The sequence below is a fragment of the Chanodichthys erythropterus genome, chromosome 10 (genome assembly GCF_024489055.1).
Source record: "Chanodichthys erythropterus isolate Z2021 chromosome 10, ASM2448905v1, whole genome shotgun sequence".
In the NCBI taxonomy this organism is placed as follows: Eukaryota; Metazoa; Chordata; class Actinopteri; order Cypriniformes; family Xenocyprididae; genus Chanodichthys; species Chanodichthys erythropterus.
The window spans coordinates 34,528,149-34,546,017 of NC_090230.1; the positions used below are offsets into that span (position 1 = coordinate 34,528,149).

A 17,869-nucleotide genomic window follows, 5' to 3' on the forward strand; every position below is an offset into this window, starting at 1 on the left:
CAATTACGAATAATAAAGTCAGAATTGCGTGATATAAACTCACAATTGCGAGTAATAAAGTCAGAATTGCGTGATATAAACTCACAATTGCGAGTAATAAAGTCAGAATTGCGTGATATAAACTCACAATTGCGAGTAATAAAGTCAGAATTGCGTGATATAAACTCACAATTGCGAGTAATAAAGTCAGAATTGCATGATATAAACTCACAATTGCGAGTAATAAAGACAGAATTGCGTGATATAAACTCACAATTGCGAGTAATAAAGTCAGAATTGCGTGATATAAACTCACAATTACGAATAATAAAGTCAGAATTGCGTGATATAAACTCACAATTATGAATAATAAAGTCAGAATTACATGATATAAACTCACAATTGCGAGTAATAAAGACAGAATTGCGTGATATAAACTCACAATTACGAATAATAAAGTCAGAATTGCGTGATATAAACTCACAATTGCGAGTAATAAAGTCAGAATTGCGTGATATAAACTCACAATTGCGAGGAATAAAGACAGAATTGCGTAATATAAACTCACAATTGCAAATAATAAAGTCAGAATTGTGATATAAACTCACAATTGCGAGGAATAAAGTCAGAATTGCGTGATATAAACTCACAATTACGAATAATAAAGTCAGAATTGAGTGATATAAACTCACAATTACGAATAATAAAGTCAGAATTGCGTGATATAAACTCACAATTACGAATAATAAAGTCAGAATTGCATGATATAAACTCACAATTACGAATAATAAAGTCAGAATTGCGTGATATAAACTCACAATTACGAATAATAAAGTCAGAATTGAGTGATATAAACTCACAATTACGAATAATAAAGTCAGAATTGAGTGATATAAACTCACAATTACGAATAATAAAGTCAGAATTGCGTGATATAAACTCACAATTACGAATAATAAAGTCAGAATTGCATGATATAAACTCACAATTGCGAGTAATAAAGACAGAATTGCGTGATATAAACTCACAATTGCGAGTAAAAAAGACAGAATTGCGTGATATAAACTCACAATTGCGAGTAATAAAGTCAGAATTGCGTGATATAAACTCACAATTGCGAGTAATAAAGTCAGAATTGCGTGATACAAACTCACAATTACGAATAATAAAGTCAGAATTGCATGATATAAACTCACAATTGCGAGTAATAAAGACAGAATTGCGTGATATAAACTCACAATTGTGAGTAATAAAGACAGAATTGCGTGATATAAACTCACAATTACGAATAATAAAGTCAGAATTGCGTGATATAAACTCACAATTGCGAGTAATAAAGACAGAATTGCTTGATATAAACTCACAATTACGAATAATAAAGTCAGAATTGTGATATAAACTCACAATTGCGAGTAATAAAGTCAGAATTGCATGATATAAACTCACAATTGCGAGTAATAAAGACAGAATTGCGTGATATAAACTCACAATTACGAATAATAAAGTCAGAATTGCGTGATATAAACTCACAATTGCGAGTAATAAAGTCAGAATTGCGTGATATAAACTCACAATTACGAATAATAGTCAGAATTGCATGATATAAACTCACAATTGCGAGTAATAAAGACAGAATTGCGTGATATAAACTCACAATTACGAATAATAAAGTCAGAATTACGTGATATAAACTCACAATTGCGAGTAATAAAGACAGAATTGCGTGATATAAACTCACAAATACGAATAATAAAGTCAGAATTGCGTGATATAAACTCACAATTGCGAGGAATAAAGACAGAATTGCGTGATATAAACTCACAATTACGAATAATAAAGTCAGAATTGCGTGATATAAACTCACAATTGCGAGTAATAAAGTCAGAATTGCATGATATAAACTCACAATTGCGAGTAATAAAGACAGAATTGCGTGATATAAACTCACAATTACGAATAATAAAGTCAGAATTGCGTGATATAAACTCACAATTGCGAGTAATAAAGTCAGAATTGCATGATATAAACTCACAATTGCGAGTAATAAAGACAGAATTGCGTGATATAAACTCACAATTACGAATAATAAAGTCAGAATTACGTGATATAAACTCACAATTGCGAGTAATAAAGACAGAATTGTGTGATATAAACTCACAATTACGAATAATAAAGTCAGAATTGCGTGATATAAACTCACAATTACGAATAATAAAGTCAGAATTGCGTGATATAAACTCACAATTGCGAGTAATAAAGTCAGAATTGCGTGATATAAACTCACAATTGCGAGTAATAAAGTCAGAATTGCGTGATATAAACTCACAATTGCGAGTAATAAAGTCAGAATTGCGTGATATAAACTCACAATTACGAATAATAAAGTCAGAATTGCGTGATATAAACTCACAATTACGAATAATAAAGTCAGAATTGCGTGATATAAACTCACAATTGCGAGTAATAAAGTCAGAATTGCGTGATATAAACTCACAATTGCGAGTAATAAAGACAGAATTGCGTGATATAAACTCACAATTACGAATAATAAAGTCAGAATTGCGTGATATAAACTCACAATTGCGAGTAATAAAGTCAGAATTGCATGATATAAACTCAAAATTGCGAGTAATAAAGACAGAATTGCGTGATATAAACTCACAATTACGAATAATAAAGTCAGAATTGCGTGATATAAACTCACAATTGCGAGTAATAAAGTCAGAATTGCGTGATATAAACTCACAATTGCGAGTAATAAAGTCAGAATTGCGTGATATAAACTCACAATTGCGAGTAATAAAGTCAGAATTGCGTGATATAAACTCACAATTGCGAGTAATAAAGTCAGAATTGCATGATATAAACTCACAATTGCGAGTAATAAAGACAGAATTGCGTGATATAAACTCACAATTGCGAGTAATAAAGTCAGAATTGCGTGATATAAACTCACAATTACGAATAATAAAGTCAGAATTGCGTGATATAAACTCACAATTATGAATAATAAAGTCAGAATTACATGATATAAACTCACAATTGCGAGTAATAAAGACAGAATTGCGTGATATAAACTCACAATTACGAATAATAAAGTCAGAATTGCGTGATATAAACTCACAATTGCGAGTAATAAAGTCAGAATTGCGTGATATAAACTCACAATTGCGAGGAATAAAGACAGAATTGCGTAATATAAACTCACAATTGCAAATAATAAAGTCAGAATTGTGATATAAACTCACAATTGCGAGGAATAAAGTCAGAATTGCGTGATATAAACTCACAATTACGAATAATAAAGTCAGAATTGAGTGATATAAACTCACAATTACGAATAATAAAGTCAGAATTGCGTGATATAAACTCACAATTACGAATAATAAAGTCAGAATTGCATGATATAAACTCACAATTACGAATAATAAAGTCAGAATTGCGTGATATAAACTCACAATTACGAATAATAAAGTCAGAATTGAGTGATATAAACTCACAATTACGAATAATAAAGTCAGAATTGAGTGATATAAACTCACAATTACGAATAATAAAGTCAGAATTGCGTGATATAAACTCACAATTACGAATAATAAAGTCAGAATTGCATGATATAAACTCACAATTGCGAGTAATAAAGACAGAATTGCGTGATATAAACTCACAATTGCGAGTAAAAAAGACAGAATTGCGTGATATAAACTCACAATTGCGAGTAATAAAGTCAGAATTGCGTGATATAAACTCACAATTGCGAGTAATAAAGTCAGAATTGCGTGATACAAACTCACAATTACGAATAATAAAGTCAGAATTGCATGATATAAACTCACAATTGCGAGTAATAAAGACAGAATTGCGTGATATAAACTCACAATTGTGAGTAATAAAGTCAGAATTGCGTGATACAAACTCACAATTACGAATAATAAAGTCAGAATTGCATGATATAAACTCACAATTGTGAGTAATAAAGACAGAATTGCGTGATATAAACTCACAATTGCGAGTAATAAAGTCAGAATTGCGTGATATAAACTCACAATTACGAATAATAAAGTCAGAATTGCGTGATATAAACTCACAATTGCGAGTAATAAAGTCAGAATTGCGTGATATAAACTCACAATTGCGAGTAATAAAGTCAGAATTGCATGATATAAACTCACAATTACGAATAATAAAGTCAGAATTGCATGATATAAACTCACAATTACGAATAATAAAGTCAGAATTGCATGATATAAACTCACAATTGCGAGTAATAAAGTCAGAATTGCGTGATATAAACTCACAATTACGAATAATAAAGTCAGAATTGCATGATATAAACTCACAATTGCGAGTAATAAAGTCAGAATTGCGTGATATAAACTCACAATTACGAATAATAAAGTCAGAATTGCGTGATATAAACTCACAATTGCGAGTAATAAAGTCAGAATTGCGTGATATAAACTCACAATTGCGAGTAATAAAGTCAGAATTGCGTGATATAAACTCACAATTACGAATAATAAAGTCAGAATTGCGTGAAATAAACTCACAATTGCAAGAAAAAAGTCATAATTGTGCAATATAAATTCGACAGCGAAATAAACACTCACAATTGCGAGAAAAAAGTTGCGATTGCAGAATAAAATGTGAGAACTGCGACTGTTCTGACATTTTTCTTGCAATTCTGAGAAAAAAGTCAGAATTTGTGAGAAAAAAAGTTGTAATTGTCTTTTAAACTGTTTTATTCCGTAGCAGAAAAAAGCTTCCATAGAAGACATTTAGTAGAGATTGTGTCAGCGAAGTTTTTTTTCATCAAATATTTATATATTTTTAATTTCAAGAACCAAAAACTTGTTTTTTTTTTGTAATATAAACTCGCAATTCTGAGAAAAAAATGCAATAAAGCACTTTAATAACATGCATTTGCACGCTTTATATCACATAGGTCTGACTTGGAACTCGCAATTCTGAGAAAAAAGTTTGATGTAAACTCTAAATTGCAATAAAAAACAGAACTGTGAGATAAATTACCCTTTTTATTTTTTTATTCAGTGGCAGAAACAAGCTTCTATAGTTCTGAGTAGTTGCTAGAGTGTGAGAATGAGTGCTGCTTTAGAGTGTTGCTAAAAGCTAAAAGTTTCACAGGTCACGTCCAGCACCTTTAGTTTGTTTTCTTTTCGGTTGACGATGACGGCTGTGATCTGCTGATCCATGAAGATGAGGATGGTGACCAGCAGAGCAGGTACAAAACTGGCCAAGCTCATCCACCACGGGTTCTTCCCTAAAGGCATGACGATCCAGCCGCGATCGGGCCGCGTGGGCTACACAGACAGAACAGAACTGAAGAAAGTCAGCATAGCAATAACTGAAATCACATGGTATGTTTTGTAAAGCACAGTGGATTAACGTGATATTAGTGTAGAATCATGATAAAAAGGCTAAAAAGATGCAATCAGAAGGTAAAGAAAGATACGTGTGTATCTGTTGCACAACGTACCTTAAATTCGGTTGGCACAATCAGTTTAGGTGTTTTAAGCCCCATAAACATATCAAGACCAACAAATGTCATGATTGACGTGAAGATTGCAAAATCACTGATGAGTTTCCGAAGCTGCATATTTACAGAGGAAAAAGAAAGAAGTAGAAAACTAGACACAACTAAATAAGAACTAGAGAAGATCAGAGGCTTTACAAGACAAAAGTGCAAGAGATTTAAAAACGCAACAGTAACATGTTTGATGCCTTCAAGTCTTTCTGAGAAGTTTAAATGTCTGAGTTATTTGTTTTCAGATGCAATGTCATTTTGTTTGTTTTCAGGGTTTTTTTTATGAATATTTAAATGTAATTATGGTCAAACTTTAGTTTAGGGTCCAGTTCTCAATATTAACTCACTATTAACTACAACTTCTGTCTCAATAAACTTCTGCTTATTAATAGTTAGTGAGGTAGTTAAGTTTACCATTGGGAAGGATTATGGGATGCATAATAAGGCATTAATATCTGCTTAGAACTAATAAACAGCCAATAATCTAGTAATATGCATGCTAACTAGTTAATAGTAAGAATTGCACCCTAAAGTGTTACCGTAATTACTATATTGTATGGCCTTATGATCATGTTTTAATTATTGTACATTCAGAATTAATTTTATTTAAATACTTGTATCTATTTATATGGAAGCTTGTTTCCGCCACTGAATAAAAAATAAAAAAGGTAATTGCGATTTTTTTATCTCACAGTTCTGACTTTTTTTCTCAGAAATGTGTAATATAAAGTCGCAATTGCATGATATAAAGTCAGAATTGCGAGTTATAAAGTCAGAATTATTGAGTAATAAAGTCATAACTGTTGAGTAATAAAGTCAGAAATGTGAGTTATAAAGTCAGGATTCTGAGAAAAGTTTTTTCCCTCAGAATTGGACTTTATAACTCGCAATTGCGAATTTATATCTCACAATTCTGAGAAAAGAAGTCAGAATTCTGAGATGTAAACTTGCAATTGCGAGAGAAAAAAAGTCACAGTCTTAACTTAGCAGCTATGTTTATGCAAGAACTTGCCACATCGCAATGAGCTTTTCCCCTATATACTGTATGCTGAAGACTTGAAGGCAGCATTTCATTGAAACATGATTAATATAAAAAGGCAAGTCTGTGGTATAACATTAAGACATAGAAGATGACACATTATGGACCTTTATCTGGGTGGGCACATGCAGTTTGGGAGTCTCCAAGGACATCACATAATCCAGAGCACAGAAGACCAGGATGGATATAATGATGGAAAAATCTGCTATCAAGGTGCGACACTTGGAGAAAAACAGAAACAACCAGAAGCAAGTTGGGGGGAGAGCGGTAAATACAATATGGATGAGGATAAGGAAAACGGTCTCCGTACGGTCTGTACCAGAGAATACAGAAGCAGGTGTGTTCACTTGACATACATTGGAAATACATGTGAAAATGCTGAATCCCAACCTTTGTGGGGAAGTAACGGCTGGACTTGAACTTCTTGAGCGAGATGGTCATGGAGTAAGTGCCGAAGAACAGGATGAAAGACAGCATGGCCAGATCAGGGACGTATTTGCAGGATTTGCCCACCAGGGAACCACCGAGTTTCAAGCACTCTTTCTTAGTCAGCTGACTCCAGTCGAGAGCCGTGAAGTTGAACTGAGAGGAGGAGTGAGATCATGTGTGCTCACAGACAACAAAATGGGAAATAAGTAATAGTGATGATTGTTGTGAAGAAAAAACAGTTTGAGCTCACCACAGAGTAATCAGTGATGTTTTCTAGGCCTAATGGAGAGGAAGTGTTGAAAGCCAAAGAAGTCACTACAACAGAAGAGATAAACAAGCACTTAGAGTGTTTTTAGGTTTTTTGACAAGACTTCATACATTTCAGAACATAAAATAACATCTTATATGGATGTTCAAGGGGTATCAAGAATAGTAAGAACATGCTAGTAGTCGATACTTACTCCAATCAGCAGCCAAATCGAGTATAGGCAGCAAAAACAAATATGATACACATAAGTTGCAGTGGTCAGATGTAACAAACCAATATGTCATCCAAAAACCAAAAATGTCAACGTAAAATTTTAGTATGGAAAACACTTTACCTCCATTAATGAAACCAAATATTCAACAGAAAATATTTTAGGATGTGTCTTGATTTTATCTGGATCAAGAACAGTGCAGGATTGCAGTCATTTGTGGAAAGTAAAAATTAAATGATTAATTGTAGTCATTGTAGTTGAGAAAAATTAAATGCCATTTTAGTAGACATTTAATGTGACACAAAATACTGACTAAATTTAAATGTTATTTTCATCAAAAGACAAATATTATTACTAAATGAAAATTTATAATGAAAATAATCATTTTTTTAATTATTCAAAAACAATTATTTTTCATAATAAAAATATTATCATTATTAAAATAATGATTATCAATAATAATTTTTTTTATAATTTTTTGAATAATTACATTTGAATACAAATGTAAATATAATAATAATAATAATAATAATGCTATTTTTATAAACATTTTATCCAAAAGTATTTTTTTAATTATTGATAAAAAATATAATAATTATTATTAATAATTGTATTATTGAATATTAATTACTTTTGAATAAAATATTCAAAAAACATCTCTATTATTATTTATAAAAACATCAAATGTCATCATTATAATAATTATTATTAATATTTTTTTTATTATTTTGAATAATATTTACTTTGAACAAAATATTTCAAGAAAAATAAAACATTATTAAAATATTTAATCAAAAGAAATTAAATATTTTTAAAAAACAGCTTTATTATTATTATTCATAAAAACAACAAATGTTATCATTATGATAATAATTATTATTGATAATATTTTTTATTATTTTTAATAATAATTACTTTGAAAAAAAAAAAAATTGAATCAATAGAAATTAAATATTTAAAAAACATCTTTATTATTATTCATAAAAACAACAAATGTTATCATTATAATAATACATATTATTAATTTATTAATAATTTTTATTATTTTTAATAATAATTACTTTGAAAAAAAAAATATATATATATATATATATATATATATATATATATATATATATATATATATATATATATATATATATATATATATATTATTCATAATATCAACATTAATTATTCAATTATTATTATTATTATAAATATTTTAATTCTTGAAATAACTAAAGAATGAAAAGTGAGGAACGTGTATGAAGAAAGTAAACAGGGTCAGTGTTTATTTCACAGAATAATGCCACCGAGCCTGACTGGCTGAGGCTGTTTTTCGCCAGGTCACGGGGTCAGACTCACCTTGATCAGGAGCCTGGCAGTCACACTTGTAGCTGGTGATGTAATCTGGCTTGAAGTCTCGATTGATGGGGTAATAATTGAAGGTGCTCATCATTTTCTTAAGGGCATCAGAGATGAAGATGAAGGAGATGAGGCTGGAGAAGCCCTCCTCTGTGAAGCGCGTCATGTACTTGATGATGTAGCTGGCGTCTGTGGCCACCAGGATCAGACACTGGAGGCAGGAGTGCAAGCCGATCCAGAGCCGTATCTCCATGTAGTCAATGTCATTGTTCCTGAACACAGACGACAATTCAGTTAAAGAATCAGCTCAACTCAGGGACTCACTTCGCTGATTTTTAACTTTACTAAATCACAGGATGTCGTGCTCACATGCTGAATTCATAAAGCAGCTTTTCAAAGATCAGTATCGGTCCAGTAGAGCTGAGGATGATGAGGGGTTGACCGCCGAACAAACAGAAGACCGCGCCGGCCAAAGCTGTGCCCAAAAAGCTTTCCATCACACCCTGAAAGTCAATGAGACGCATCAAAAAATAATGAAGACTTGGAAATAAAGTTCAAACATTGAATGCACTTTAGAAGATGAAATTTTGATATGGAAGCCCATTTTCACCACATAAGAAGAAAAAAATCATGCTTAGGTAAATCATAATTATGACATAAAAAGTTGAAATTATGACAAAATGTTGAAATTACAAGATAAAATGTCAAAATTATGTCAAACAGTCGACTGTTTATAATTTCGACTGTCATAATTATGACTTTGTGTCTGGATTTTGACACAAAACTTCAACTGTCTTGTAATTTTGACTTTTTGTTACAATTATGACTTTTTATCTCATGATTTCAACTTTTGTTTCTCATAATTATGCCTTAAAAATATGACAGTCATGAAGTCATTATTATGATTTCATCAAAAGGCAAAAATGATTACTAAATGAAAATGTATAATAATAATAATAATAATCATAATACTTTTAAAATATTTTATTCAAAAACAATAATCATTATTCATAATAAAAACAGTATTATTGTTATTATATAACAAGGCAAGTATCATTTTTTTATTATTTTGAATAATAATTAATAAATAAAAAACATAATAATATTTAAAAAAAAACATTTTATCCAAAAGTAATTATTCATAATAACAAAAAATCATAATTGTTTTATTGAATATTAATTACTTAAAATATTATAAATATTATAATATTAATAAAATATATAAAAAAACATCTTTATTATTAATATTCATAAAATTAACAAATGTTATCATTTACATTATTATGTGGCAGAAATGGGCGTCCATATGTTTCTGCCTCAGAATAAAAAATAAGATAATTGTGTCTCACAGCTGCAACTTTTTTCTTGTATATATCACACAATTGCACAATTAATTTTCTTATATGTATTTCTTATTATAAAATGTCTTATTTTAAACTTTCTCTCACTTTCTGCTTGCATATTGGCCGGGCAAATTAATTGCTGCATATTTGGCTGTTTTGAGATTATTATATAGGCATTATATCAGTTACATTAAAATATTGGCATTATATCAAAGCATTTGTGGCTACAAGATGAATTACTTGGTAGTTGTCGGTCGCGTCCCCCAGCAGTCCTCCAAAGGTGATTGCATTGGTGATGCAGCCCAGGTAAATGAAGAGCACCGTAGAGATGGACTGGATGTGGAAGCCCTCGTAGAAGTCACTGAGCAACCAGGGCACTTTACGCTTGATGTCCAGCCACAGTCCTCCGCAAAATCTACACAAACAGAAAGAGTCTCAGACGTCATGTACGGTAAATCTAGAACTCTAGAACTAGCAGATGACCAGGTTCAGTAAATGCTACCGTCCAGTAAATTTCAGCTCCTCTCCAAGCTCATGCGGCGCCGGCATGTCCTCGTCCTCTGCAGACGCCGCACCTCCTCCTGCATTCCCATTCGGCTGCCCCAGCTCATTTAGAGAGAAAACTGACTTCCTGCAGAAACAAACACAATTAACTCTGTGCAAACTCCCTGAAACATGCAGCATGATTGATATGATTGGTTAATATTAAATAATATTTTTTACTTGAATAAATTCAGTTAATTTAGATCCTACCGCATGTTTTAGGTTACAAAATATTTTTCACAGTGTACTTTTAATCATAATGCAGTCTAAACTGTACAGTACTTCTATTATGTTAACAATATACACTACTGACTACTAAGTTTAGGGTTGTTAAGTGTTTTTGAAAGTATCTTCTGCTCACCAAAGCTGCATTTATTTGATCAAAAATACAGTAAAAACAGTAAAAATGTTTGATAACGGGCCTTTATACTGTCACTATACTGTCATTTTATTTGATCACACAATTTAATGCATCCTTGCTGAATGAAAGTATTAATTTACTGCAATAAAAAATAAAATATAGAATTTTGAATGGTAATATATACATAAATTCATGATTTAATACCTCATTTCTGCTGAAGGCAGTTTCTTCGGGGGTTCGATGCGGATCTTGGGGTCCCATTCTCCAGGAGGAAGAACTATCACCTCATCCAAAAACTCATCAATCCCAGCGATCAAGTCCTCACGATCTCTGGCTTTATAGGCCACGTCACTGAACAGCTAAAGATGGTGACAGATACAGATAGACTTGTCAACAAATACCGGGATGATGCTAAACTTTGAGGCACTGAATTACTAATACTTTCTCTTACATCGTCAACCATGAGTGTGGCCATGGCCCGACCGATCTCATTGTAGGATTTGGTTTTGCCATTGGGACCGAGCAGCACAAAGAGAAACCTGGAAAATACAGCACAAAGAAAATTCACATTGTATATGATTAAAACGAAGCATAATCACACATTTAAAATGTAGTCTTTCTCTTTCTGTAAAATGGTTTAGTATGGGGAAGAATGATCAATTTTGACTTTTAGCTTGCATATTAGCTATTTATTAGTACTTTTAAAGCACATATTAATGACTTATTCTGCATGACCATATTCTACATCCCTAAATCCTAGCCCTAAGCATTACTTTTAAGTTTAAAGCAAAATATCTGAGTCACTTTTTCAAATAAGTAACACAAGTTTCTTTGTTCTCCCATGTATTGACTGACAGCTCTCCTGGTAGTGTCTAAATATGAGCACGTACTCATCTTAGATGCACAAAAACAGAGTTGGTATTCCTTAAAAATAAATAAAAACAGTGAAATGCAATCTCAGAATATTGCATAAACCTGTAAAAATTAAATATATTAAATTAAACAAATATACTTTATGTATTTATTCTCACTTTATTAACCAATGTCTTTGCTGCTGACCTTCGACGATCCAATTCAACCATACTAATAAGCAAAAATGTTTAGATAAACATCAGATTTGTGATCAGTGAGGTGTATTCATTTAACTTTTGGTGTGAAAGGGCCTTAACATTTTCCAAAAGTAACACTTGTTTTGTTGTTATTAAAAAACAAACATGCAAGCCCAGCCCAGGAGAGAAAAAGTAACGCAAAAGTAACGTAACATGTTACTTTCCATAAAAAGTAACTAAGTAAAGCAATTAGTTACCTTTTTAGGGAGTAACACAATATTGTAATGCATTACTTTTAAAAGTAACTTTCCCCAACACTGCTTACTAACTATTAAAGTGATTAATTAAATTAAGAGTTTATTGAGGCATAGTCGTAGTTAATAGTGAATATGTGTTACCAAAATGACCACACTTATTTATTTCCTTTATTGTCTTGTTTTCCAGTAAAACATATATCCAAACTTCCTTCCTAAAGATTTACTTGAAAAGCTTAATTAAGCTCAATACATATAACATTTAATTGTTCCTCATATTATTATTTTTTTTCAATCTTGTTGTAAACATAAACCTCAATAAAGTTGATCAGATCTAAATAATAATAATAATAAACAATTTATGAGTGAATTGAGGGGGGAAAAAATACTCTCTGAAAGTCGAAATTATCACATGTTGTGACTTTTTGTCATAATTTCAATTGTCATTTCAGTTTTTTTTTTATCTTATTATCTATATTTTTTACTTTTATGTCATAATTTTGACTTTTTGTATTAACTGTTATAATTGTTTACCAAAGTATGTTTTTTTTCTTATGTGGGAGAAATTGGCTTCCATAGGTTTAAAAAACTAGACATATAAACTCATTCAGTAATTGTTTTTAATATAAAAATCATAATTTGTCTTTGGTTGCACGAACACTTATATATATTGCAAAGGAAATGACTGGAATTTATTTGTTTCTTGTCCTATGGTTCAAGTCAAGAGCGGTTTTGCCAGACTGTAACATAAAACTAGGCTATTGGCTATTTAAACAGCCAATAAATATATGCAAAATGTTTGTTGATGATCACCTGGTTGGCACAGGGACTTCAGTAAGGCCTCCTAGTGTTGCAGCTTGAGCCAGACGTACGAAGGCCACGAACGGCTTGTCTAAAAAATCCACCTCTCCGATCAGCACGTTAGATGCCTCAGCATCTCTGGGGATCTTCTTCATGAATTTATTCTTCAGCTGGTGGGCGAGATAACAGTGCAGTGAGTGGGTTTAAATTAGACCACATGGTTTGTGTCAGATGCATAGGTCATGAAATTTCCATGTTGGAAAGAGTTTGTGCCTCATTCATGATACCAGTATCAATATGAGCTCCATTATCAATGTCTGATGTGCCCGCATGTGATGGAAATGGGAAGTGTCTCATTTTTTCCAATGGCAGATCAATAAAGTTATGCAATCACACCGGGAAAACCAGGCACACAAACGCACACTCATGAACCAATAAATCCAGCCGATCGGCAACGGTGGCCTGAAAGAACACGTGGATATGGAATGGTCTGTGCTTATGGTCAAAATCGGCTAATCTTTTAATGCCTCTTTCAGAGTCAATTCACTTTCTGCCATGAATAAACAAGCTCCTTTCTCATGTCCTGACTCTGTTTTGCCTCTTGTCAGATCGTTCGCTGCTGTTTCTGTCTATATTTGAGTATCAAATCTGCAGGTTCCAGTTCTCTGTCCAACATAGATCTTATTTCTCACAATCATTTTCATTTACAAGAAAATGGCCTTACAAATATATAGACACTTAGGTCTCACTTAGAAGTGAACCTTCTGGTGACATTTTTGACACAATCTCTCACTGATTTCTGAACCGGCACAACAGTAACACAAGAAATCAAAATAAGAGATAAGTTACGGATTGCATTTGAAGTAGGAAGTTTTACATCCAATCACAAACAAATGAATCAGACAATGCACTGCACATTAATGAATAACTCGCAGTTGGTCTTTCAAGGCCCTATGCCTTCTTTTCTCTGAGGGGAAGGGGTGTTGGTATTTTTATGTAAAGAAATTAAATAATTAAAGGATTAAAAGGGATTAAACAAGAGAATAATGAGGAAATAAGAATGATAAAAGAAGTTCTAGGTCTAATTATAGCCTACTGCGAAGAAGTCCATTTCAACTTTTTGCAAATAATATTTTATTTAAAAATATGCACACATTCACTCTTGTTCATATGTCTAATATGTCAAAAAAGGTAAAATCGTCTTGTCTCGCCACATTCAGTTATAAATGACCTAATTTAAATGATAGCAAATTTTCAATTCAAAATGAAGAAATTCCATTAAAAAAAAGTTGAGTAGTTTGCATCACTGTATGTTACTGTGGGTCATTAAACATCCATCGTAAAACAGTTGTCAAATATAAAATGTTTCATGTTTACTTATATCTTATCACGCACGCACTCTTTCACTGTAAAAACTAAAAGCACCGCGTTGGAATTCACACTCGTCAGTGAATAGTAAGCCCTGGTCAAGACCGAAACAAGACAAGAAATCCAAAAAATTGTCTCGAAACCAAGACCGGTCTCAAGTATTACAACCAGGGCCGGCGATTGCTATAGGCGAACTAGGCGGTTGCCTAGGGCGACAAATATGTTGGGGGCGCGGGCGCCCTCTAGGGTCGCCGTTACGTTACGTTAGGCAAGTGCGCAGTTGATGAAGAAAATGAAGCGGTCTAATAAACCCTCCGGTGCACAGGGACGAAAACGGAGAAAGATAAAAGGAAAACCCAGTATAGAGGTAAATCTTCTCATCTCAGCCATTAAGGTGTTAAATGAAATAGATTTGCTTAGTATTGTGCATCATCACCTTGAACTAGCGGTTAAACAGATTGTTGTTGATCCGTGATCCGTTCGGATCAAGCCCCAAGGTTCGGGACGCATGTGATTCACGGATCATTTGCAAGTTTCACCGCAATAGAGTGAACAGGTTATAATTTGAACGTGTTTTGTTTTGCTATTTCACACATTAAATAGATATAAAACCATTCCAGCGCTAGAAGAGGAAAAATAGGATTTAATTCGGTATCGCACGCAGGTCTGTTATCGGTACGCGCAGACGCGCATACAAGGCTCGCGCGCACCGAGAGCTCTTAAACCCTAAATTAATTTCTCTTTCGCGTCCTCAGTGCACTTGGATGGTCACATACACGCATTATGTCAGTCAAAATAATAAAATAATAAAGTATTCTCGAAAACACATTCGGTTATGTCTTAATTGAACGAGGTGAGAATTCGGAATCGGATGTGTATCTATCGGATGTGCGCGTGCATGGAGTCTTACTCTTAAAGTGACAGCAACCTAAAAATACCTGCGGTTGTCTGTCATGTCAATCAACAAAACACAGCTTTAACAAAGATTAATCTATATTACATTACATTTACACAGTGAACAGTTTCATTTTATATTTAATTATTACATTTCTTTACACGAAAATTAATACTACAGTTAGAACTCATATTTTATTTGTAACTTTATGTTGCATTTATCTATGCTTGTAGTTGGTGTATAGAATTTGTCCTTTGGGGGGAGGGGGGCTAGGGCAATCTTGCCTAGGGCAACCAAAGGGCTAGAGCCGGCCCTGATTACAACACTACCTTCTGGCTGACTGCTAAAGGTGCCCTAGAATGTTCTTTTACAAGATGTAATATAAGTCTAAGGTTTCCTCTGAATGTGTATGTGAAGTTTCAGCTCAAAATACCCCATAGATTTTTTTTAATACATTTTTTTAACTGCCTATTTTGGGGCATCATTAACTATGCACCGATTCAGGCTGCGGCCCCTTTAAATCTCGCGCTCCCAGTGCATTTACAAAGTTCACACAGCTAATATAACCCTCAAATGGATCTTTACAAGATGTTCATCATGCATGCATGCTTCGGGTCATGTGAGTATAGTATTTATTTGGATGTTTACATTTGATTCTGAATGAGTTTGATAGTGCTCCGTGGCTAAAGCTAACATTACACACTGTTGGAGAGATTTATAAAGAATGAAGTTGTGTTTATGAATTATACAGACTGCAAGTGTTTAATAATGAAAACAGCGACGGCTCTTGTCTCTGTGAATACAGTAAGAAACGATGGTAACTTTAACCACATTTAACAGTACATTAGCAACATGCTAATGAAACATTTAGAAAGACAATTTACAAATATCACTAAAAATATCATGATATCATGGATCATGTCAGTTATCATTTTTCACTATTGTTCTTGCTTGTTTACCTAGTCTGATGATTCAGCTGTGCACAGATCCAGACGTTAATACTGGCTGCCCTTGTGTAATGCCTTGAACATGGGCTGGCATATGCAAATATTGGGGGCGTGCATATTAATGATCCCGACTGTTACGTAACAGTCAGTGTTATGTTGAAATTCGCCTGTTCTTCTGAGGTCTTTTAAACAAATGAGATTTATATAAGAAGGAGGAAACAATGGAGTTTGAGACTCACTGTATGTCATTTCCATGTACTGAACTCTTGTTACTCAACTATGCTGAGGTAAATTCAATTTTTGAAGTCTTTAAGGCTTTTCTCAGAACCAACTTCTTATTTTTGCAACAACGCTTAACTAACTGGTTCATGGTAAAGCTGGTTTCCTTCATTTCAAACCTAATAAACTTCTTTTATGAAAGGTTTTGCTTGAAAAGTGTGCTTGTGCTATATTTCTGGGTTTGATGTTTGGTTATATGTTTGGTGCAATGACATTCATACATGAACAAATGCATATGAATATCAGTTAATCAAATGATATAAATCTGCATGTCTTTGACACATATCCCCCATAATTCCCAGGACCCTTAACTTTCAAACTCAGCATGCTCCCGTAGGCCCTAAATGAAACCTGTTGAGGGCAGCGGCCACATGAAAGTGAGCCGTGGGTGTCACTTTAAGCAAAGAAACTCATTAAAGTGGACTCAGAATTGGCCCACTTTGAAGTGTAGTGAGCTGAGAGCGACCCTTCTCGCACACTAAAGCCCCTCAATCGCCTCAAAATACCTTGGCAAAAATAAGAGCTTTATTGTGCATTTCATTTTTTGCTTCATTGTTTTCGTTTTTGCACCACATACCCAATGATTAAACAAAATGAAATATTACAAAAAGACTAATGAGTGCTGGCAGCATTTGAGTGACTTATATGGAGATTATCCCCAGCATCCTGCATAAATTATGGATCATATGTCTCACCTCCATTACATAAATTCTCAGAAATAAGCCGAGGCTCCTGATGCAGTGCTTTTGTTTCATCTTGTTTACTTTGTGCTAATGAATAAATACATTTTCCACGTATTTGAATATGTTCATGTGAAAAAAATATCACAATGTTAGGAAAACTATAGGAAAACTGTTGTACCTGGTCGTTGCTGGGCGTGACGGAAATATCATTCATGCTACGACACTGAGAGGGATCTGAAAAGCATAGATGAAACACTTTGATTATTAACTGAATCAGTGTTGTTATTGATAATTCAAACTATTAAATTGATTATAATAAAACTATCATCTATAAATATTAGATGAAAAACTTAAAACACCAATCTTGCCTTGACAAATAACTGAAGTAAGTTAAATTTGAAGTATTAAACTAAACTAAACTAAAATAAAAAAAAATAAAAAAAACTGAATTTAATTATTATTATTATTATTAATTCAGTGTCAAATGCAAGCCAAATATAACAAAATCATCACAAATTATTTTGCTAG

General features: G+C 32.8%; 1 protein-coding gene across 5 annotated transcripts in view; it reads right to left on the minus strand.

Moving 5' to 3' along the window:
- Positions 1 to 17,869, minus strand: part of slc4a5b (solute carrier family 4 member 5b) — a 48,874-nt gene that overhangs the window by 12,402 nt on the left and 18,603 nt on the right. For 3 of the 5 annotated variants that reach the window (XM_067397502.1, XM_067397500.1, XM_067397499.1), the window contains 13 exons: positions 17,520 to 17,575; positions 13,182 to 13,339; positions 11,517 to 11,604; positions 11,270 to 11,424; positions 10,664 to 10,792; positions 10,402 to 10,576; positions 9,188 to 9,321; positions 8,819 to 9,090; positions 7,243 to 7,307; positions 6,954 to 7,145; positions 6,671 to 6,784; positions 5,477 to 5,590; positions 5,139 to 5,300 (listed from right to left, as the gene is read on the minus strand). In XM_067397502.1, the coding sequence (XP_067253603.1) occupies positions 5,139 to 5,300; positions 5,477 to 5,590; positions 6,671 to 6,784; positions 6,954 to 7,145; positions 7,243 to 7,307; positions 8,819 to 9,090; positions 9,188 to 9,321; positions 10,402 to 10,576; positions 10,664 to 10,792; positions 11,270 to 11,424; positions 11,517 to 11,604; positions 13,182 to 13,339; positions 17,520 to 17,575 (1,814 nt within the window). The remainder of the gene's footprint in view (positions 1 to 5,138; positions 5,301 to 5,476; positions 5,591 to 6,670; positions 6,785 to 6,953; positions 7,146 to 7,242; positions 7,308 to 8,818; positions 9,091 to 9,187; positions 9,322 to 10,401; positions 10,577 to 10,663; positions 10,793 to 11,269; positions 11,425 to 11,516; positions 11,605 to 13,181; positions 13,340 to 17,519; positions 17,576 to 17,869) is intronic. The other 2 variants (XM_067397503.1, XM_067397501.1) reach the window with 1 other exon arrangement.